We start from the raw sequence: 23,372 nt of genomic DNA, 5'->3' as shown, positions 1-23,372 counted from the left end.
TGCAGAGGCTTTTTCCAAGCCTCCAGAGGCCAAAAAAGGCCTCAAACCAGCTGAAAAATCAGCTGTGAGGCGCAGTGCAAGTAAGAGGGTGGTGGTAGGGATTGCGCACACATGCGCAGGGGGGTGGGGAGGAGGTGCACATTGCATTCTGGGTATTGGCACGCGAGTTCAGTCATGCTGGCGCGCTCACAATTTTTTGGGCACAGGAGCCCAAAAAGGTTAGCCACTACCTGGGGTATTTCTAATGTCATACTATTTTCTGTTATTTTGTCTCACTTTATTCTTTTTCCTTTTATGTCTAGTTATTTAGTTTCAACAAAGGAGTTATTTTTTATAATTATTTCCAAAACCTTATAGCAAAACTTCTAATAATCCAAATTTGTCTGGTCCCTTATTTCATTTATAATGCTTTTAGATTAAAGTCTTATTTTGCTTTTCTTATTTCAAATCCTTTAAATTCTAAGCTCATAGTTAACTTTTTTATTCTGGAAAGAAGATAAAATTCAACAGGTAGCTTTGCAAACTTGTAGTTTTTTTTATCTCTAATACTCTTAAGACAAATAGGTAATAGGTAAACCTTTAAAAGGCTCCACCGTAGTTGAGAGTGTGTTGCCTTTCTTTTGTTTCCCAGTGCTCAAATCCACAAGAAATCACTTTTCTGTGGATTCCCCCCAAGCAGGCTCTCTCTCCTCCTCCCCTTTTATCCAGAGAGGTTCCATGGTACCAGTCTATTCACCAGTACTTCAGTCATAGTCATGATGTCATCTCTTCTTGTTCAGAGATGTGCTAGTGCACCATTCCTCATCAGAAGTCTTCTTCACATTAAAAATGCTTGACCCTATCCATGGCCTCTGCATTAGTTATTTTTAATTCTTCTATATACTGTTCTTTTGACAAAATTCTCTTCAATATGCTCTTCAAATAGTTTTCCATTAAATGTTCCATTTTTCTATTATATTAGCCTTGATCCAACAGGATAAATATAATTTCAGACACAACTGTATACATTCATTCAACCATATTCCCTCCAAAATAAAAGCTCTCTCTTCACAATTGTCAAATTGTTTTTCAGTGTTTTCACCAAAGGCAAAATCCCTCCCTAAAGTTCCTAAATTTAATCCAGGATTTCACGGCTTGTACATGAAGCATCATAAAAACAAAACAGCACTATGGAAAGGGCCAATTCTGTCTCTTCTGGCAAAGCTCAGAAAGTTTCCATCCAGTGGGAAACCATCCTTCTCTGAATTAGCTCTACATTCTTTTTGTTTAGAACACTCGAGATCACAGACAGATGGGTGCTAGAATTAGTATGGTTAGATTGTGCGCAGGAATTCAGAGTGTGTTAAAAGACAGATTCTTCCCATCTCCCATACTCTGGGGCCTGCCTATTAAATAGTGCCATCTGGTGGGTCCCAGGAAGCAAGCTTTCTCTGTTACAGCATCTGCTCTTTTGAATGCCACACACCCCAAATTCAAAGAATCCTAAACCTTGCTAGTATTTTAAATTTTTTTGAAGACCTGGCCCTTTCCTCAGACATGGAATCTGGAGGTTAGGTGAATCTAACGCAGTAAGTTGTTTGATGTTGTTATTGGAATTGGGCGGGCTTTTGGTCACCACTACTTCCTTTTTTAATTTCTTATTTTACTCATTGTGTTTGTTTGATTTTAGTTCTATGTATATCAACCAGAGTTGCAATTGGGTGTGATATATAAGAAAGACATATAAAAAATTGAAATATTATAAACAAATATATTCTTTTACCTTGGCTTGATGAAGATCAACTCCATACATTGACAGCTTTTTAGCATTCTCAAGAAATTCCATATCAGCCTGAGCTGGACTCATAGATCTATAAACAAATATGTTCCAAAATGGCATTTTAGCAGCACTTAGAAGGTGTCCTGGGTCCATGAAACCATGAACCATTAAAATGTAATTAAACTTGTTCACAATGAGTTGAGTTCACCCAACATATTAAGTTTATTTTCATTTTTAATCTTCAAGAATAATTTACTTTGACTTCTAGAATAATTGCAGAGGCAGTTATAATGGCAGGTTGTAATCTGAGTGAAATCAATAATTGTCACCTTAACCATGTTTTAAAGATATTCATATTTACACAAACACACACATTAGTTTAATTGGTTATACAACACTTGATCAATGACAGGTTTAATACTCACTTGTATGTTTTATGTAATTCTGTGATCTTGTCTTCTAGTTCTTTTGTCTGGTTTGGGGCTAGTTTAAATTCACTGACATAATCCGCACCATGTAGATCTATATCATAGTCTCCTAACTCAGATTGGATTGTGTAGGAACCCAGCAAAGCTAATGTAGCAAAGGAGCAAGGAAGCCGCCCATTAATAATATCTTTTCTTAGCTGGAGACACAAATAATACCTGCAAAACACAAACACCACACCAAGGAGTTCAAATATTCAATTGCATCAACACTCAGCAATGACTAGAAGTACAAAAGCACTTCTTCACCTGCAACTAAAACAATTCAACTTGTCTAACTAAAAAATCCCACCAGATGGATTTTATTTCAGTTTTTTAAAAAAGCTTCCTAAAACCAAGTATTACTTGTTTTTGGCATATGCATGAAAAAAGATAAAGTTGCTCACTCTGCACCTTATGGAACTAGCACAAGATCAGCATTATGTAGCAGAATATTATTATTTTCTTCTGTGTTATTTGCAGATGATGAATTGTCAGAATACAAAAATAAAATAATTCTCTCAAGAAAAAAAAAAAACAGACAAATAAGGCATGTATAATGAAGCCAAGCTCACCATTAAACCAACACTATATCTGTCTTCCAAAGACTGATGGGCTCATTAAATTGTTTTACCTATTCCTTTATCATTGTGTCCTGATCACATCTTTTCCTGCAAATTTAGGAGCACTAGTTAAAACTTCTCTTATATATTTTATTTATATAAGTAAAAATAAAGTATTTTAATTTTATATTTCTTATTTTTTGTACTAATAAACCTTTGAAATGCATTTTCTATTAGTTTAAGATAGTGCTACTTGATCTTAGAAACTTTAAGATGTGTGGATTTTAATCCCCAGAATACACCAGTCAGCATGCTGCTAAGGGAAGAGTTGAAATTCACAAATCTTTAAAGCTGTCAAGGTTAAGAAATAGTGGTTTAAGGATATCACAAACCTTGTTATATCTTCTGTTAATTGTGCTGGGTCTGGAGGATAAAATTTGACATTGAAAGTGAAAATCCATGGACCTCCTGAAATTAAAGAGATATTTTTGGTTAATTTGCAATAGTCGGCAAATTGTTAAATTATCATTCTTATCAATTGATTGAAGGACTAACAGACACTGAAAGAGATCTGAAGATCTCCATTCCTCCTTGACAGAATTCATTTCTACGAATTTTGCTATAATTCATTCAGAAGATATAGAAGCAATACATTATAAACATAAACATTACAATCAAAATTTCTCCATTGTATTATAGGCCAAAAATAAATTACAGCAAAACAGACCTAGAATTTATCTGCCTTTAAAAATCATACCTTAATCCTATTCCTACCAGCTGTAATATCACAACTTCAATTCCTAATGGTTAAAACAAAATCACCATCAAGGAGTCAACCAAATGTATATCATCGGCTAACTATAGACTCCGATCTTTTGTAAGGAAAATAAAAGACCAATCCAAATTGGAGAGGTCACCATTCCAAGAACTAGTATGACAAATGCTACGTTGCTACTAAAACTGTACTTTTTTTTTCTTTTTACAACCCTATAATCCCTTTATTTGGAATGGGGGCAACTGAATGGAGCTGAGTGTTTACTGGCCAGCTGCCCTTCCTGACACCTACGTGGTGTTCTCAGCAGATATTTTCTCTTTACACCCTGGTAACATCTGTCACTGCCTAGGATTGATCTCTCAAACTTCCAAATGGGAAGTGAGCATTTTCACCTCTAGGCCACCATGCTGCTCAGGATGCTAAAACTGTGCTGTTTCCTCAGAAAAGGAGGGAAAACCCCTTGGTCAGAAGAAAAAAAAATGGTCATAGCTAATCAAAGCTTCAAAGTCAAAGACCACCGATATATTATGATAAATTGTTCCTACAATGTCACCCAAATGCACTGTATTCTCTTCAATACCTGCATATGCTATCTGCAAGCCTTGTATTATGATTCTCATGCTAACACCTATATGATTGATGTGCCTCTACCCCAATAGTCCCCAGTAATATCCAAAGAAGTAAAAAATATTATTAATCAACTTAAGTGTGGTAAAACTCCGGGATGTAATTGTATTATTTCCCAGGTAATTAAATATAACTCTGAAGGGTACCAGTACTGGCCACTCTCTTTTCATATATTAACTGCACAGCTAAGAACCCAGAGAACTGAGGGTAGCAATAATTGTTTCCTTATATAAAAAGCATGACAAGAATGACTCACCTAATTATAGGTTAATTAGCCTATTGAATATCAATAGCAAATTATATGCTAGGTATCTATACACCAGAGTATATATCTGAATAGTAAATGATGAAGTAATTGATCCCGAGCAAGTGGGGTGCCAAACAGGACTGTCTATTACAGACCACTGCTATAAGTACTAGCTAATAAATCCAAGCTTATAAATCCAAACTTTTAGTCTCCTTCAATAAAATGCAAGGGTATAAAGCTGGCACAGCAAAAATGAGTACTGATAGAAATTCAGCTTTGCACATGGAAACCATGACTTGGTGCACATACAGTTAGAGTCCTAACGCATCACACGCTAGACTTGTTCTAAACCATGTTTCTTCTGCTTTCTTTGGGCAAGTTGACAGCTGACTTGCCCACATAGAATGAGAGCAAGTTCTGATTAGGCTCCTGGTTTGTGTACAAGCCTAACCGTCCAATTTGTGAAACTGCCTCTTTAATTGTTGCATTCACGCAATAAACTAAGCCAACAATAAACAAGCCAGGTATCTTGTGATGGGTGAACCCAGTGACAAAGCTACAAGTGCACTGTGAGCTCATGATTTATTATAGATGCAAGTTAATTAAAGATGTAATATCCTAAATGATTTAAATTCTGAATTGTTATTCTGCACCCTTTATTAGAGAGGGAGGAAGGGAAGAAAGGATAAACATAGATTAAATTCTATTTTGGGCTTTAGTGAATCTTAAACTACAAGTATGAATTGGACTACTTTTATCCTTCAATTATTTTCAGAAAGTTTTATTCCAACCCAATGATGCAATTATATACCTGCACAAATGAACATACTTGACAGTAGAATCAGTTTTAAGAAATAAGCTACTGTAATTGATAAACTACAAAGCAGATTTTTCTAATATATTTGCTGATTCTTTTCATCACTTTTTGATGACTGTGTGAATGATCTGTATGCATTTCACCCTAATCCTTTTTAACAGCTACTTGTTTGAGGAATCTGGTTTCAGTTGTCTTTTTATTTATACATATCTACCACTTTATTAAAAAGTCTTAATCCACTTACCATGAACCTGTTTTTTTATCTCTTTGGCAGCATCCAACCATGTCTACATGAAAACAGTAAATATTTATCATTTGAAATGTTGAAAAATAACATAATGTGAAAATGTATTATTGCTGCATTAATACAGTACAAAGCTAGCTCAGTTTATAGAATACAATTACACATATTACTAAAATGTTAACATAGTCAAACTAATGAACAGGAAGTATCTTAAATAATCTTCTTCCAATAGTAAAATGAAAAATAAAGAAACAGCAAAATAAAAAATACATAGACACGAAGACTATCAATATTAATTGTTGCAGAATTATAATTTTACAAGCCTTGAAATTTCTAGTTTTCAAGTTGAAACTCCCCATTATATAAGCTATCTATATATGTAGATATAGTATGTGCATGTTCAGAAATATCAGAAGTCACTGGAGGCAGGTGCTGTCCATGGTACTGATATATCCAGAAGACCTTCCATGTGCAGTTTAGTATTTTTCTGTGTTGGAGCCAGTTTCTACAAATTTAGCAATGTCAGGTTGCATGCATTTTATTATATGTTCTCCAGATAAAGTTCACTTCTTCCCTACTACCCCCCCAAAATAAGCAAATTAATTTCCCCCTAATGACCTAGTAAGAACATTTTTTATGTAAAGTTTTCTTACCTTAGACGTTGGGGTATCCCATATGGCCAGTCCAAAATAGTCCTCTTCCAAAAGGTTGAGGTGATCACATACTTTCTTAAGAAGATCTTGTCCTTTGGCATGTTTCTGTAGAAAAAATACAAATAGTTAGAGAATTACAGATAATTATAGTAAATATGTATTTTTAGCTTTGGCCCTAAGTGGGAAAAAACAAAAACATGAAAAATGGCCAGAAAGAAAGCTGAAGAGATGTGAAGACTAAATTTCTAATCTTGGACATATAAATAGGGAAGGAGGGAAGAAGAAAGAGATAAACAAACAAACAACAAATCTTAAATAAATCTGACTAGGCATACAAGTATATCTCTTTACAAACAAACAAACAACCCCACAAAATTGAGAATCAAGTATTTCAACATTTACTAGCTGTACTCTCTTCCCTTGGATAGTTCTTTAAAGCATTGGAAGGCTGCAGTCATGTTCCCTCTTAGATTTCTCTTCTTTAAATTAAACATATCCAATTATTTTAATAGTTCTTCTTAGGATATAGTGTCTAAGCCTGTCACCTATCTTTCTTGCTTTTCTCTGTATTCTAATTCCTCTGTATTCTTCTTGTATTGTAGTGACAAAAAATGGAAGCAGTATTTTTAATGCCGTCTGACCACGTCGAAGTCATAAGAATGATAATTCCATTCCAGCTATACTGGTGCGGTCTGACCAGTGTAATGTAGAGTGGAACAATCAATTCTATGGTTGACATTATAATTCTGTTGATGCTACAGCAAGACTGTAGTGGCTCTTTTGACAGCTGCAGCACACCACTAGGTCATGCTTATGTTATGATCTATCAAGACATTCAAATTCTGCTCACAAATAGTATTGTTTGGCCAAGTACCATCCATTGTGCACCTAGTTTTCTTTACTAAGGTTCAAAATCTTACATTTTTTTTATCACTGAGCAACATTTTGTTGGATAGGGCTCAATGTTCAAGTATATCAGTTCCTTCTGAACCTTGATCCTATCTTCTGAAATGTTAGCAATTCTCTTAACTTTGCATACCTTTCGTCTCATGTTAGGTACAGATATTCAACCAATTGTGAATCTTGTAGTGAGTTACCGTGTGGTAAGATGGGCAGTCAATATATATATGGTCGTTTATTAAATGTCTAACCGAAGTCGAAGCACACTTTAGGTAGTCCTCGTTGAACAACCATCGTTCAATGACCATTCAAAGTTATGATGGCACTGAACAAGAGCCACTTAAGGCAGAACCTCATAGTTGCAACCAGGCTTCCACAGTGCCACAGTGTTTCAGTAATCGTGGGTTGAGTTGGGCAGTTGGCAACTTACTCGCACTTGATATTCATAGTATCTCACAATCAGTGATTATCTTCACTACTAGCTTCGAAGAAGCAGTCATTGGAGAAGCCATCAGGAGGTTGCAAATGGCAAGCATATGACCCCCAGATGCTGCAACTCTGCAGGATTCACTTTACAATGGCAACTGGGATTTCCACAACTGCTACTGTAAATTGGCATGGGAAATAAGGATCTAATAATCCAGCCAAACAAAAATGATTTGTCTGGCACAGCCTATTTTGTTAACAAGCCCATGAAAATTCTAGTAATCACCATCCACTAAGTTAGTTAAATGAACAGAACAACAGATAGTTGAATTATGGCTGGTTTAATTCATCTGTATCTCTCCACAATTTCAAAAATATTATTTTGGCTGATGGCCAAACTATAAGTTTCTGCTAGAGCCTAAAGATTATAAATCAATATAGGAGCATTGCTTGAGGCACTGATGGATGAGGTTTTTTTCCTTCAAGCATTAGCAAGCCTTTCCCTCCCAGCTCACAAACAGATGTCAGGCTGAAAGGATATAAAAAGCTGCTTTATATCATCAGCCTGTTGTCTTCCCTGCTAGCAGCAGTTCTCCAGGGACTTCAACCTAGGATCTTTAATCAAAGATGATACAGAAGGAATGTAGAATCCAAAGCAGTGAAATCACAATTTTACCCTGAGCTTCCTGTATGAAAAAAGAATCCCTAAAATTTGCATTTTTGTTCAACTTCCATTCTCTACATGTAGAATGAAAGACTACACTTTAGAGGTACACACACATAAAGTAACTACTGGGTAAAATAGTATTAATAGCAATATTTTAATACCACCTTTATAATAATGTAACATTCATATACTGACTAAAACATGTTAAGTCAAAACACCTATTTTGCTCAATCAGCTACAGAAATACAACTTGGCCATAAACATGCATTCAGGTTTAATTAGTGACTCAAAATACCAGTAAACTTTTAAAAAGAACAGTAGTACTTAATTCCCAATCTACTACATAACAGTTAAGCAAAAGGGACGTAGTGTATCACATGCAACTTCTATTATTCATAACTTTAAAGGTGCAACAACTATGTTTTTAGCAAGAGTCAAAGATGCCTGTTGTATATTCCAATCAGTTCCTCTCATACCAATATCAAATCTCTTCACCTTACACACAATGTCATTCATTCCTGACAACATATCAAACATAAAAACCCACTGATTGCTAAAAAAAAAAAAAAGATAATCAGATTCCTGGGGCCAATTATAAAGTACTAATTCCTCATAAAATAAGTTCCTTATTTTATGAGTGCAATTTTTTAAAAATCAACTTTGTAATTTAAAGATAGGATAGATTTGTTTAGGCTACTATAAAGAAAAATAGGGTGTTCTGTCATTTCAAAAAGATACAATGGATCAGGACAATCACATTCTCCTCCCCCCTCCATATTAGTTTTAATACAGGTTTACAATTCAGAAAACAATCAATAACATATATACTTACGTCTACAGAACACTCAAAAATGGCATCATCCAGTAAGGTAATCTTGCAATGCATGCTATTTCGGGGTCTTCTTACAGTTTTGGGAGCACTTTTTAATTCTTTTTCCACCTTTCCCTTGTTTTCTTTTTTTTCACCTGTATTGGAACACTCCACCTGCTCCTTTTCTTCCTTAATTTCAAGATCTATGTTCTCTGGATCTTGGTCCTGATCTTCTCTCCTATCCTCTTGGGCAGGCTGAAATCATTAAAATATTCTAACATAAATAAAAAAATTTCCCTGTAATATGTGTTTGTATTTGTATTTTATAAATCTTTATTACTTTAAATACTTGAAAAGTGAAACTTTTTTAAAACCAGGAAACTAGCTGAAATTTACAACCTGCATTGGGGGAGGAGGGAGATTTTTTTAAATAAAAGGATACATGCATATGCTGGGAATTGCTACTTTAAAGCTGCTAGTTTCCGATATAATTTAAAATGTAACAAAATACATTGTCCATAAATTATACCTTAAAAGTGTGAAACACTTCCCAACTTGAACCTAGTTAAATAAACTTCAAAATTAAGTTGTAAAACTTGGACTAATTATTTTACATGCTGCCTACTGCCAAATGGCTCTAAGAGGCACCCACATAATCAGTAAAAACCATAAAGCAGCAGCATAAAAAGTATCTAAAATCCCTATGCAAATGAGGGGTATGCCTCAACTCCAGAAGCAGTTTGTTTTCAATTATGGCTGGATCACTGGAAAAGCAGACATTTTGTGGATGATAAGACATACCCATGTTAAAGGCAGAATTTAAAACAGGATGGGGACAACTGCAAGTATCTTTGACACAAGCTTTGTGAGGCTTTGTGCATCTTGAATTGGAACTGGAAGACAATATAGTTTTTTCAATATTGGTGTAATAGAGCATTTATATTTTCATGGGAATAAAATCCATGAAAGTCCCAATAAAAATATATTCTGTTTTAGTTATATTAAACTAAGTTACTAAATAAACTATATTAAATTAAAGTCATATGCACAATATTAGGAAGAATCTCCCTAGAAATCTAAGCAGCTAGAAAATATTACATTTACATGATATTTACCTGAGTTTCTGCACTGCTGAGTGAGTGAAGATCTAAAGATGGATCAGTCCTAAGTTCAGGTTCAGGAGCTGCTATTGGGGCTTTCAGCAAAATCTCTTCATTGAGATCAGCTTCTATATCAGTCTCTTTCTCGTGTTCTTCACCAAATTCTTTTGTTCCTGCCCCGTTGCCTTCTTCCTCCGATACCTGAGATTTGGGTCTCTTGAGGAGTGATGAAAATAAGCGTGACAGGCCACGAGTTTCAGAACTGCATTCTTTGTTCTTACTCTGGTCCTCTTGGGTGGGTGTGTCACCATTGGATGCTTTCAGCTTCTTCTTGGATGGATTATCCCCCTCGGGTGCTTTCTCCACAAAATATTCCTGCGGATCAGTTTCAGCAACTACCTCCTCCTCCTTTGGGGGCTGCTGTTTAGGAGTCTCAGACTCTGCCACTAAACTCTTTTCAGTTGTCATGTTTCTAGTGGCAGAAAAATAAAAGAAACTTAACTGAAGACATGAAATATTAATACAAAATCACATTTTATGTTACATAAATAGCTACCTCATTTTTCTTAATCCAGAAAAAAATACTAACATTTATAATTCATAAAATTTATTTTCCAATGCATCATTTCAGTAAGATAATGTGTGCTGTATATTTTAATGCACTGGACATGAATTCTTGGTGATTACAAAATTCAGCTTACTAGGCACAAAAAATAAAATCCAATGCAAAATTCTAAACTTAAAACTTAAGATTGCCAAAGTTAACCTTGAGAACTTTGTTGTGTACCACATAGATTACTCTCAAGGCTTTCTAAATGCTTCTTACTTGTAAAACAAAACAGCAGTCTACTTGAAGATGGTTCACCTGCCACTAACACCTAGGGGAATGAGTATACTAAAAATACAATGAAGAATCATAATAGGCTAATCAAAGGCATGTAAATTGGGTGTTCTATAAGACCATTTCTTACCACCAACAGAACTCCTCAAAAGACAACTTAATGCACATGAGATTCCTTATTTATATAATATCTGAAAACTACTGAACTATGTTACGAACAATAAAATTAGATTTTGGGCAGTAATATTATACAACAAAAGCAGTTACGCGTGTTTCTGACCATCTTATTTCTGCCATCACTTTTTCTTCCTACTAACTTTGATAGGGGGAAAATTCCAAGATAATTATGTCTCTGGAAGAAATACATATCAATATATCTAAAGAAGAAATGCCGCTTTCCTTCATCTTCTTTCCTATTAGACTCAGTACATTCGGTAGATGAGGAGAAATTATAATAATTGATATTATTTTTAAAAAATCACATTCAAGCTTCAAGTCCAGATCAAAATGTGATATGAAAACACAACATAATCCAGAAAGTGAAAGAAGAGTAGCCATTTGCAAATAAAGAAATGCAGAACAATTTTATCAAACTTGGAGATCATCAAAACAGTTTCTTAAGATCAGGTGTTCATTCACTTCCATATCTTAGCCTTGAAGGCTCCTAAAAATCTCCTAAAAAGATTAAATATTATATTGGCCTCTGCAGCTACTTAGGTGGAATTACCATGGACACCTTGTAACATATGTAACATTGAAAACATTTTTTGGATCAAGGCTATTAAGGCAGAAGACAGAAATTGGTTCCATAAAAAAGGCGAGCAAATATATATCGCCTGTACTATTCTATGTACTATTCTAACTCCAACATTCTATCCACTACTCTATATCCTGTCTTGTTTTACAGAACTTCAAACAATAAAAGCTAAATAAAATATACAAGGCTCAACAAAACAACCCTTTTTTCCCTTTACAAAATAAATTATGCCTTTAAGCAATGTATTTTTATCCCATCATACTGAACACTACTGAAATCTAATGAGCTTTACAATGCTACCTTTATGAAACTATACATATTTCAGGAGAGAGAAGTAAACAGATTATATTCCAAGTTTCTAAAGAAAGGATTTTCTAGAAAGCAGCTAGTTTATCAAGTGATATCATGTTTAGCATACCTATAAAAAAAATAAGGGTTATAACACTGTAAATTACAATAATCACCTATATAAAATCTTTAAAGTTTTAAGTTTCACAAATGTAGTCCAAATTTCAGTCCTGAGCTGGAGCTGAGAAACCTTTTCACCAGATAAGGCACTAAATAGCTCCATGTGCTTCTAATTAAACTATTGCTACTTAAGTGGGAGTAAAAATGCAATTTTCAAATTTTATATTTTAGCCTTGAAATTGGAAGATATATTTCTTTTGATTACTGTAAAAGCACCTGGAGGATTTACTATACAATAACTGCAAGTTTCAATGCTGATTTACTAAATATTAACAAATTTTCAAAAATATTTCAAATAAAAACATTTGCAATTTGATTCTTCAGTAAAATTCTAACCTCTTCCAACTGCATTAGTTGACAATGTTAATTTTCCTGTTATAATTAAATAATCCATCTGTGCAGTCCATAAAAAGTGCTTTGAAAGTAATATAGAACTATAATAGCATAGAATGAATTGTTTACACTTTAGAAATTGCACAGCAATGTAGAAGCTAAAAATCATTTCAGGAATATTATCCCGCCACACACAACCATAGCTGTAATGCTGACTCCTATCCATTGATCTTGTGCTTAATACAGATGTTTATATTCTGTAAAAAGAATGGGGAGAAACTGAGTTATACTTTGTGCTATATGCCAAAACAACTTGGGAAAATACCAGCCAAAATATAATGTTTTTACAAATTCCTCTAACACTCAAGCTTTGAAGTGGAGAACCAGATATGTGCTTACGTGCAGCTACAGCCATAATGTTTTTTTTTTTCAAAAAAGTAAACAACATAATGGGAGGGGGGATATTTCCCATTTTAAATATGAACACAGGAAAACAATGTTTATTTGCAGAATTGTTTATAGTGGTGTGGCGTATTAATGATATATCTTTCAAACAAACTCCACCTAAGGTTCCAGTTAAGTGAATTAACGTCTCCATGGTTTCCTGAAAATTACATTACATCACAACACTTTCAAATAAACATAAGGGAAAATCCTGAAAGATGCAGAGATAGACATGCACTACAGGTACTCCTCGACTTACAACAGTTCATTTAGTGATCGTTTGAAGTTACAATGGCGCTGAAAAATAGTTAAGACCATTTTTCACACTTATGACTATTGCATCATTCCCATGGTCATGTGATTTACATATGGATGCTTGACAACTGTTTCATATTTATGATGGTTAGTGTTCTGGGGTCATGGGATCACCTTTTGCAAACTTCTGATGAGCAAAGTCAATAGGGAAGCCTAATTCATTTAACAACCATGTTACTAAGTTAACAACTGCAACGATTCATTTAACAAATGTGGCAAGAAAAGTTGTAAATGGGGTAAAACTCACTTAACAAAGTATATCCTGTTCTTATTGTACTCTTTTCTGAACTTCAAACTTCCTAAACTAGATCAAAGGGCTCTCATTTCTATTTTGCTTTTCCCATTTTAAAATGGTAAATATTTTTTCTTTAAATTAAATAATTATGGAATGAATGATGCTAATGTAAAGAGGCGAATCTGAAGAAATGTTTTTGCTGTATTTGTGATGTGCAACTTGATTGTTCCTCAATTTCACTCACTCTAACATCAATGATGACCCATATTAATATTAATTAATCTAATAGGATCTCAGTCTGGATCTCAGGTACTATATTCTTGCCACGATAGCCAAGATGCTAGGTTTTGATAGTGCAAACTTTGATTGGATGGTTTGATGGAGGTTGTTCACTGTAATGTATTTCTCTTTGTTCTTACCATTCTTCTGGATTCTCCATTTTGGTATTCTTTTAATGCAAACCAGGTTAATGAAGAATGCCTTAAAATACTAGCTCCTGCCAGTTACTCTATTACACTTCCTTCATTATATATTACAAATACTCATTTATGAAATATTGAACATCTCTGATCATATAATATTGCATATTTAATATCATAAAATATAATGAAGTACATTTTTATTACTGTACAGATCTTTCAAGAAAATAAAAAAATTCTGTGGTTCTTAAAGGATAAAAAAACTGTATATAAAAAGTAATCCAATCAGAATTGGGCTATTTTATATTCAATAGCATATATTGTACAATGCTTGTGATTTTTTCCTAGTTATGCTAGAAAGTAGAATGAAAGCAGCTTCATTTGTTTTCTAGTTGTCACTCAGGTTAACTAATTTAAACATGTTCTACTGAATTAAGATTCAGAAAACTAGCCTCTGAGTATTAAACATAACAATTAATGTAGCAAAGACAACAGGAAGTAAGAATATGCCTAACCTTTGAAATGTTAGACCACACCCATTTCTGATGAAGCAATACAATTATGTTTATCTTCGAAGCTGATAATTCACAAAGAAAATGTACAACAGTATACAAAGATTTTTCTTCTGATTGTGTCCAATTCTTGGGAGACTGCCTGGACAAGTTCCTGTGGTTTTCCTGGCAAAGTTTTTCAGAAGCAGTCTGCCTCCTTCCTAGTCCTGAGAAAATGACCAGCTCGAAGTTATTGGCTTTGTGGGTAAACTCACATCTCTTGGTTTCTAGCTTGATGCTTTAACCATGACATTAAACTGATTCTATATTTAATCAACATATTATAGAACACAAAATCATTTCTATTATTCATTTATCAGGCTCTATTAAACACCTATTTATGGCTATTTAGGATCTAATATAACAGAGAGGCCATGTGATCATTATTTGTGAAATCCCAGCTGGCTTCCAATAAGCAGTCAGTGGCAGGAGCAGGATTCACTTAACAATCATATGATCCACCTAACAATTGCAGCTATTCATTTAACAATGTGACAAATGGGTCATAAAATCAGGCACAATCCACTTAACAACTGTGCCTTGCTTAGCAACAAAAATTCTGGTCCCAGCTGTATTTCCTAGAATATAGTTTTGGAACCTTAACCCTATAATGATTAGGCAGTTAACCTAGAAGCATAACATATAGACCAGCTTCACAGCTTTAAGACCTGTGGACTTCAACTCCCAGAATTCCTCCTCCAGTCATGTTAGTTCAGGAATTCTGGGAGTTGAAGTCCACAGGTCTTAAACTTGCCAAGTTTGAAGACCTTTGATATAGACAAATGAGCAACACCAGAGGTGGGATTCTACTGGTTTGGCCCTGTTCTATAGAACTGGTAGTTCCAAAGAGCAGCTGACACCGAACCAGTTGTTATGCGGTAGGATCCCACCCCTGATCAACACGCACATAAATTAGTTGCTAACAGCAAGACTACTTGTTTTATAGTACACAAAAAGGGCTATAATTTGGCAGAGATATACATGAATCTATGAAATCTATGAAACAAATACCTTAACCCCTGAACTGTAAAAGCTTTTAAGACAACTGAAAAGACTAGTAGTCCTCAACTTACAAAAAGTGGGACTAGAAAATTTGTTCTTAAGCAATGCAGTTGCTAAGCAAGCATCATGTGACTTCAGCTGATATAAATGGAGATTATATGAACCCAGGATGCTGCAACTATCATAAATACAAATTGGTTGTCAAACATCCAATCACAAGACTGAGGGGTTGCTGCAACAGTTATAAGTCACTTTTTCAGTGTTATTGTAACTTTGAACAGTTGTTAAATGAATGATTGTAAGTTCAAGTACTATCTGTTAAGTCAGGGATCCCCAACCTTTTCGATGCGCGGCCCGGTTCTGGCGTCAGCTGGGCGCCGCCCGGTTCCGGCGTCAGCTGGCGCCGCCATCTTTTTGACGAAAAATCACTTCGGTGACGTCACGGAGTGATTTTAATCAAAAAAATGGCGGCATAGCGCTTCGTGAGCTTTTTCGGGTAGAAATGGCTTTCTACCGGAAAAGCTCATCGAGCTTAGGCGCCGCCATCTTTTGACGAAAAATTGCTTTTTTACCAAAAAGATGGCGGCGCCCAGCAACCAGCGGCCCGTAAGGCTTGTTCCGGCCCGTACCGGTCCGCGGCCCGGCGGTTGGGGACCCCTGTGTTAAGTGGTTTAGCACTGATAAAATTATTGTATCAATGGTCATTCAATTATCCTCCTCATTTCATAACAAAGCATTATTGTTGTTAATTAAATAATTTATCCAAGAACTGCTTTCTATCATTCAGATTTTTAAAATTCTCTACTATTTCTGATGGTGATCATTCATGGTTTAAACAAGGGATCAGTAATCCCCTAACCTTTCTAATATAAATATATCATTTATATAAATTTAATAATATTTGCATAATCAAAGAAATATTTGGGTTATCTTTAAAATTTGCTCCTGACATCATAGAAAAGAATTGAACCGCTTATGGATGATGCTATAAGCCAGAGTTCTTTGTAGTGAATAACAAATTTAATAAATAAGCAAACAAACTTCACAGCTCAGAACTCTTCTCTTCAGTAACATCCTAAGAACACAGGTGATGATGATGTTATCTATATATCTGATTCTTGGCAATTCTATGAACCAGGTCTGTTCACATAAGTTTACTTTGAGAAAATACTTGAAGATCTCAGTACTGGTACCCCAAAATGACAAACAAAGATATTATATACCAGGGGAGTTTTTTAAGGGGAGAACTGAATTATATCCTGCCTTTCATTTTGCCAGAGGGCCATACGATTATTAAAGTGTAATTTAACAATAACACTGTATGAAAGAAATGCAGAATATATGCAGTTTTAAGAACTTTACAAACAAAACCTCACTTTGCTTATTTATAAAACTATAATGGTTATCTCCTTTTCTTTCCTTCTTATTATGTCAAATAGCCAGCTGTATTTCTCTGAGTTCCCTTAGCATTCTGCCTGCCTAATGAATAGCCAGTTAACCTTTTATTTCCATTTCACCAGAATAACAAAGTAATTTCCTCGTAGGTTGCCAGTTTTTTTCTTCTAGTTAGTACTAGAGAACTGTTTGCTTAGAAAGCTGGATTATCATTACTGCTTCTTCTAAGTAGGTAGCCCATCTGCTCTCCAAAGACTTGATAAGAAATACATACAGAAAGAATGAATGTGCTAGGAATAATTCATGAGACAGTGGCAGCATCATGTCAAACAGTAACTCTTAGACAAGTTGCACTGAGTTACTGAAGTACATGAATGTCTGAAACATTCCAAAACCTCTGACCACAATCTGAGATAGGCATTCATCAAGACTACTGAGACTGAAAATCAATGTGACTTAAATTCAATACTACTTTCTTCAAATTGCTAAGGTGATGTATCAAAAAGTTAAAATAAATCCACAACTACAATTTACTAATTAAAAACATGGGGACATGAAAAACCAAAACAAGATATATGAAAATATATACCCTGACAGGTAGTCCTCAACCATTTGTTTAATGACCATTTAAAATTATCATAGCACTGAAAAAAGCGATCTATGACCATTTTTTACGACCACTGCAGCATTCCCATGATCAAAATTCATATGCCTGGCAAGTGGCATGTATTTATGTTGGTTGCAGTATCCCAGGTCATGTGATCACCTTCTACAACCTTCTGACAAGCAAAGTAAATGGGAAGCCAGATTCACTTAACAACTGTATTACTAACTTAATTTAGTTAACACCTGTACAAGGCTGTAAAATGGAGAAACATTCAGTTAACAATTTTCTTGCTTAGCAACAGAAATTCTGGGCTCAATTGTGAATGTAAGTCGAGGACTACCTACATTAACGATGTAACTTGACACCCATTCTAAAAGTAGTTGGTAGTATGTTCCTAAGGGCAGCAAATACATTAAAGATTACAATGAACACATTCAATCAAATCTGGTAAATAATTGACAACCAGTGCCAAAGTGTAAATATTGGAGCAACTTCATCACTGCATTGTGCTCCAGTTAGAAAGTCAGTTTGTACCAACTGATGTTTTCAGATGCTCTCCAATTACTTACTGTAACACACTGAAATAGTCAAAATATGTTACTAGAGTATGAATAAATGCAACTAAGTTGTATTTCATAGTTGTATCATATGTTAACACTAAATGCTATCAAATTTAAGTCTATCATTTGTCTCTTTGGCAAAAAATTTTAAGTAGGTCTCATTGCCCTGGAAGATATGAGATTTTTTTCATATTGCCTCTGAATTTAATTCCTTATTGGTTTCTTCAAAAGAGTACTAAAGTACAAGGTAACAAAATAAGTTCTTTTGAAGGATAAGTTACTATCAAGCACCGTATCTTTATTTGTCCCTCCTCTGTTTAAACTTGTTCCAGTTCTAATTTGATATTTATGACATTCAAAGCCTCACGTTATTTATAGGCCCAATCAATATTGAATACTCGACTAGTGTAGAGTTGTAGTGTTGAAAGACTAGTTGGAATTCTCTTATTAACCCAGGATTACATTAAACAAAACTCTGACAGCTGCCACAACTGATAACACTGCCAGTGAACTTGACGAACTGGGTAATTTTTTTTAACCCACTGACTGTTGGGGAGGGAATCTTTCCTGAAATCAGAATTGAAATACTTCACTAAATTAAGGTTAAATTATTTTAAATTATTTTAATTTTTTACAAAATTTAAATCCAACATAGTGAAATGTGTTCAAGGCATATAACGAACTGAAAGCCACAAATCATATTATGCATTTAACATTTATCTGGAATGTCTATAGAGATTCTCATCCAGATCATGACTGTCCCAAAGGTACTTTTCAAAAGACAACTGGATTTTTTTTTTCATGAAGACATTTTGCTTCTCATCCAAGAAGCATTATCAATTCTTTTTTCTGGAACATTTATTATATAATTGCAGCTAAATAACTACAGTAAATACTAGTGTTTAGTATACTACTGTTTACTACAAAAAAACACACAAAGCAGTTGTACTATTGTAACTATTCATTATTACATTAACAGAACCAATCATGGGACAAAAATCATTTGCAATAAATGGGTAGACAAGCTTATTTCTTAGTGATTTCAGAGAACATCCCATGTACTTTGGAAGTGGTTTGTCAGTGACTTTATCTTTGCCTAACTTTCTGCAGCAGCTAAGTTCAACTGTGTGTGGCTAATGCATGTAGTGCTTTATCAAACTGAATTTTAGGCAACCATAGCTAATTGAAAACTTACTAGATGTTATTTTTTTTAAAGTGATCTGGGTACTTTAATGTTTTAGTTTCTATTACAGTAACCAAAATATGGTTTTGCAATGAAAACATTACTTGTAAATGCAGGAAAGGCAATCATATAATATAACTTGATTGCAGTTCCATATACCATCCCAATGTTAAAGTTTGTACAACTATCACAATCTTGCTTAAAGAATCACCCACCCTATTTACCATAAATGGTATACACATAACTCATTAATATTTATCTCATTAAATAACTTAAAAGCTTTTTTCAAAATCTTACAGCTGGTATATGATCCTCAGACCTTTGAAAAACTTAAATGTAGGTAGAAGAAATCAAGCTAAATTACAGTAAGACACCTATAACATACCCCCTTTAACATATAGAACTGAAATAGAGACCAACAAAATGTCTATGGAGATTCTCAGTCATTCAGGTTATGGATGTCCCAAAGGTGCTTTTTTCAAGAGGCAACTGGACTTTCTGGTTTTTCCTTGAAGATGTTTCGCTTCTCACCCAAGAAGCTTCTTCAGCTCTGATTGGATGGTGAGGGAATGGAAGGATTTATAAATTCTCATCCAGGTGTATGGCCAACCAAAGCAATGTAGTTTCACTTCACATTAAACAGAACTAGGGTATGTAAGGCCTTTATTATTTTTATTTTGAAATCCAAATCCACTACGTTGCTGTCAGGGGAAGTAACCAGCTCCAAGGAACGGTATTCAGTTCATCTCAGTATAGAGATTTCCTGTACCTGATCAGTTTTGTCTCTCTCTCTCTCCCCCCCCCCCCACCTCCCCAAAACGCTTACACAACTGCAGACGGCCCCTCCCCCCTTCAAATTCAAAACTGTCACTGCTGTATCTTTGGTGCCATTGCAAAATATATATGTATGTATGTATGTATGTATGTATGTATGTATGTATGTATGTATGTATGTATGTGTGTGTGTGTGTGTATGTATGTATGTGTGTGTGTATATATAGATAGATAGATAGATAGATAGATAGATAGATAGATAGATAGATGGATAGATAGATAGATAGATACACACACACACACACCAGGACGATAAAGATCTGAGAGACAGGATAAAAGAGGGAGGGCTTTGAATCCAGACCACAAACCAACTGACCAGGGTTAGAGAAAGGGGAAGCGCAAGAGGCTACCGCGGAAGCTAAACCAGCCAGCTCGCCTTTTAATCTTTCAACCTCGCCTCTCTTCTCCCCCCCCACCCCGACATTCGCGCGCGCGCTCACCTCACTTGAGTCACACCGTCTTCCATCCCATGATCCCCTCCCTTCCTTCGGCCAGGAGGCTGCCAGGCGGGCGCGCAGACACCGCTGAACAGGCTTCTCTTCCCCCCACCCCGAGGCAGCCCCCGGCTGACGAAGCGCCCCCTTTCCTCCGTCCCACACCTTCACTGCACCACCTCTCCGTACCGTCTCCACCATCACCATCACCCCGCGGCGCAACGAAGCCGGACGCTCCTTCGGTACCTCAGAGCGAGGGACAAGGTTGTCGCTGCCCGCGCGGCAGCAGGGCAAAAGGCCAACGACACCTGAGAGCGCCTCCCGGGGCAGTCCAGTCAGCGGCCCCGCCCTGCCAGGAGGGAGAGAGAGAAGGGAGAGAGGTCCCTTCTCGCGCCGACGCCAACAGACGTCCAGTCAGCCCAACCCGCCCGCTCGCCAGCCAAACGGGCGGCCAGACGGATAGCCGCCTCTCTCTCTCTCTCTCTCTCTTCGGCGAGCACGACGCACCTCGCTGAGGTAAAGCGGGGAGCGAGAAGGGGCGCGGGACGGAAGTCGCTTGCGTCGTCGCCTCACTTGCCTGCCTCCTCCCCAGGTGGGGATGCTTGGACGCCGATAGCCTTTCGCGAAGGTGCCAGCAGTGGTCGAAGGCGCCCCCCCTCCCCACCTTCCCTCAGACGATCTCGCTGCTCGGCTGGCTTTCGTTCAATCGCGCTCTCCCTCTCTCTCCTTCACCCACCTCTCCTCTCGCCCCCCCCCGCCCCATAACATAGTAGTAAGTTTCTATTGGCGGAGAGGAGAAGGCGGAGTTCCTTTGGAGCTCAGCCATTGGCTCTCGGGCGCGGAGCGGGTGGGAACCAAAACGGAGCGAGAAGGGGAGGGGGGGGGAAGAGAGAGACGACTGTGTGGTGGTGAGGACGAGGGAGCGCGGGACGCGCGGAGGGCTTCGTAGGAGACGCAACGGCAGCGGGAAGGAGGGAAAAAAGCGCAAGCGCGCAAAGGCCACAGTGTCGTTAGGGTGGGAGATAGGTAGGTAGCGAGAGAGAGAGCGCGGCTCGCGCCCTCTTCAAAATAAATGAATCCCAACGGCCATCTGGGTCAGTTATGAGGAAAAAAGGTGCGCGCGCAGGCGCGCTCTCTGTATTTTCACCCCCCCCCTCCCCGTTTCCTTCCCGCCAAGGGAGTCGCAGTCCTTTTATGTGGATCGCCCTGGGGACTTAACCCGCTTTTTTTTCCTCCTCTTTAACCCAACCAACCCCCCAAAAAAAATATTAAGGAGATGGGTAGGATAACAATGGCTTGTCGGCGCAGACGTCTTTTATCAAAAGGCGGGGCTGCCGAGGTGTATTAATAGTAAGAGCGGAGTGGACGAAGGAAGCGAGGCATCCAATGGAGTCAGAGTCTCGAGCGCTACGTCAGACGGAAAAAAGCTCAGCTTAAATGCGTTTGTAGGAGAAGCTGAACTCCGGTTTACTCAATTAATCCAGCTTCCTGTGGCAGTCTCCGCATGCCTTATGCTAATCCCTTGAGCTGCTGGGTCCACTCCACGAAAGGGGTGAAAAGGTGGCGATTATCTCTAGTGAATGGTTCGGGTTCAAGAAGCAGCCATTAAGGGCCATCCTTCCAATCTGTTTTCCAAAAAGTCAGCCTACTGTTTTGTTTCGGTTTGTTTTAAAAAAAATAATCCAAGCATTTGGCATACAGAGAGGTACACTGCCTCTGAATGTGGAGGCTCCATCTCTTTGGCTTTTGATAATCCTGTCATCTCACTGATTTATACATCTGTGGCAGTGAGAACAATCCATTAACTCTGTATTCTGTAAAATCCTTTCTTTTGTCTGCTGCCCATCTGATTAGATAAGTACCTACTATCAAAGCTGCCAAGTGGTGCAAAATTGTATGAGAAAATGATCTTTTAATTGCATTGGTCCTGAATTTCTCATACAATCTTGCACTATTTGGTAGCCTTGATACAAGTACTTGATGCCTAATATTGCTACACCCACATGAGAAATTCCATGTAGTCCTCAAGTTTACAACCATTTGTTTAGCAATTGTTGAAAGTTATGACTGGTGGAAAAAGTGACTTGCAATCTTCGCACTTAAAACTGATTTCCACCACATTTCTGGTCACATGAAAAAAAAATTCGGGTGCTTGGTAACCAGCATGTACTTACAACAGTTACAGCATCATGGGTCACATGATCACCATTGATGATTTTTCCAGTCAATTTTCCACAAGCGAAGTATATGTGGGGAATCAGATTCACTTAAAAACCACAACAAAAGATTGGGCAGGACTCAATAACTCAGCTACAGATGTTCCAATCCCAATTGCTGTCAAAAAACAAGGATCATCTGTAGTCTGAACTAGACTCAGCTTAATCCGCTTGCCAGTATCCTGGTAAACAAATTACTATGTCAACAGTGCTTCATACTATAAAGGGGCAGACCATCCCTCCTATGCATTTTACTTCTGCAAGTTCCTTGAAACAAATACCTACAGCTTTGCTATGGCATCATAACAATACTTAAACATCAAGCATAGTGAAATCAGGAAGTGATGGCTCTGCATATTTAAGTTTAGCATATGCCTTTAAAAACCGTAAATCTGAAACATACCACCTTGTTTGACTGAAGGAGGAAGCTGTAGCAAAATAAGGCTTTCATGGGGAAAAACCCAGCTTCTACCACATATTTGCTCTGAAGAGTACTATACCAAGGGCACACAAACACATTGGGCAGGTTAAGAGTAATGCAGCTGGCCTTCCTGCTATAGCAGCAAAAGGTGTTTCATGAGATTTTTTTTCCAAAAAAACAAAACAGGGTCTTATTTTCTTTTGGACTTCAAAATAACCACTAGGGCTTATTTTTCCCCCATGTATGGGAGGCCCATTTCTGCTAGCTCACAGTGGGGCAGGAGGCTGTGCGGTGTGCTAGTGCT

The 23,372-nt window shown here is 36.8% G+C and overlaps 1 protein-coding gene across 50 annotated transcripts in view; it reads right to left on the bottom strand.

Moving 5' to 3' along the window:
• EPB41 (erythrocyte membrane protein band 4.1) overlaps window positions 1-23,372 on the bottom strand; it is a 108,526-nt gene that overhangs the window by 44,020 nt on the left and 41,134 nt on the right. For 18 of the 50 annotated variants that reach the window (XM_087970739.1, XM_087970789.1, XM_087970749.1 and 15 more), the window contains exons 1-8: window positions 21,096-21,155; window positions 10,069-10,525; window positions 8,975-9,208; window positions 6,150-6,254; window positions 5,497-5,539; window positions 3,179-3,254; window positions 2,185-2,403; window positions 1,763-1,850 (exon numbers count right to left, since the gene is read on the bottom strand). In XM_087970739.1, the coding sequence (XP_087826865.1) occupies window positions 1,763-1,850; window positions 2,185-2,403; window positions 3,179-3,254; window positions 5,497-5,539; window positions 6,150-6,254; window positions 8,975-9,208; window positions 10,069-10,521 (1,218 nt within the window). In that variant the 5' untranslated portion in view covers window positions 10,522-10,525; window positions 21,096-21,155. Of the gene's footprint in view, window positions 1-1,762; window positions 1,851-2,184; window positions 2,404-3,178; window positions 3,255-5,496; window positions 5,540-6,149; window positions 6,255-8,974; window positions 9,209-10,068; window positions 10,526-14,380; window positions 14,578-20,596; window positions 20,910-20,938; window positions 21,156-23,372 lie in introns of those variants that run through there. The other 32 variants (XM_087970780.1, XM_087970781.1, XM_087970783.1 and 29 more) reach the window with 9 other exon arrangements.

This window comes from Notechis scutatus, chromosome 8 (genome assembly GCF_049901735.1).
Source record: "Notechis scutatus isolate UNSWTSFEM ecotype Mainland chromosome 8, rNotScu1.2, whole genome shotgun sequence".
NCBI classification, from domain to species: domain Eukaryota; kingdom Metazoa; phylum Chordata; class Lepidosauria; order Squamata; family Elapidae; genus Notechis; species Notechis scutatus.
The sequence above is the reverse complement of the archived record's forward strand: the minus strand, read 5'-3'. Positions and strand labels throughout refer to the sequence as shown.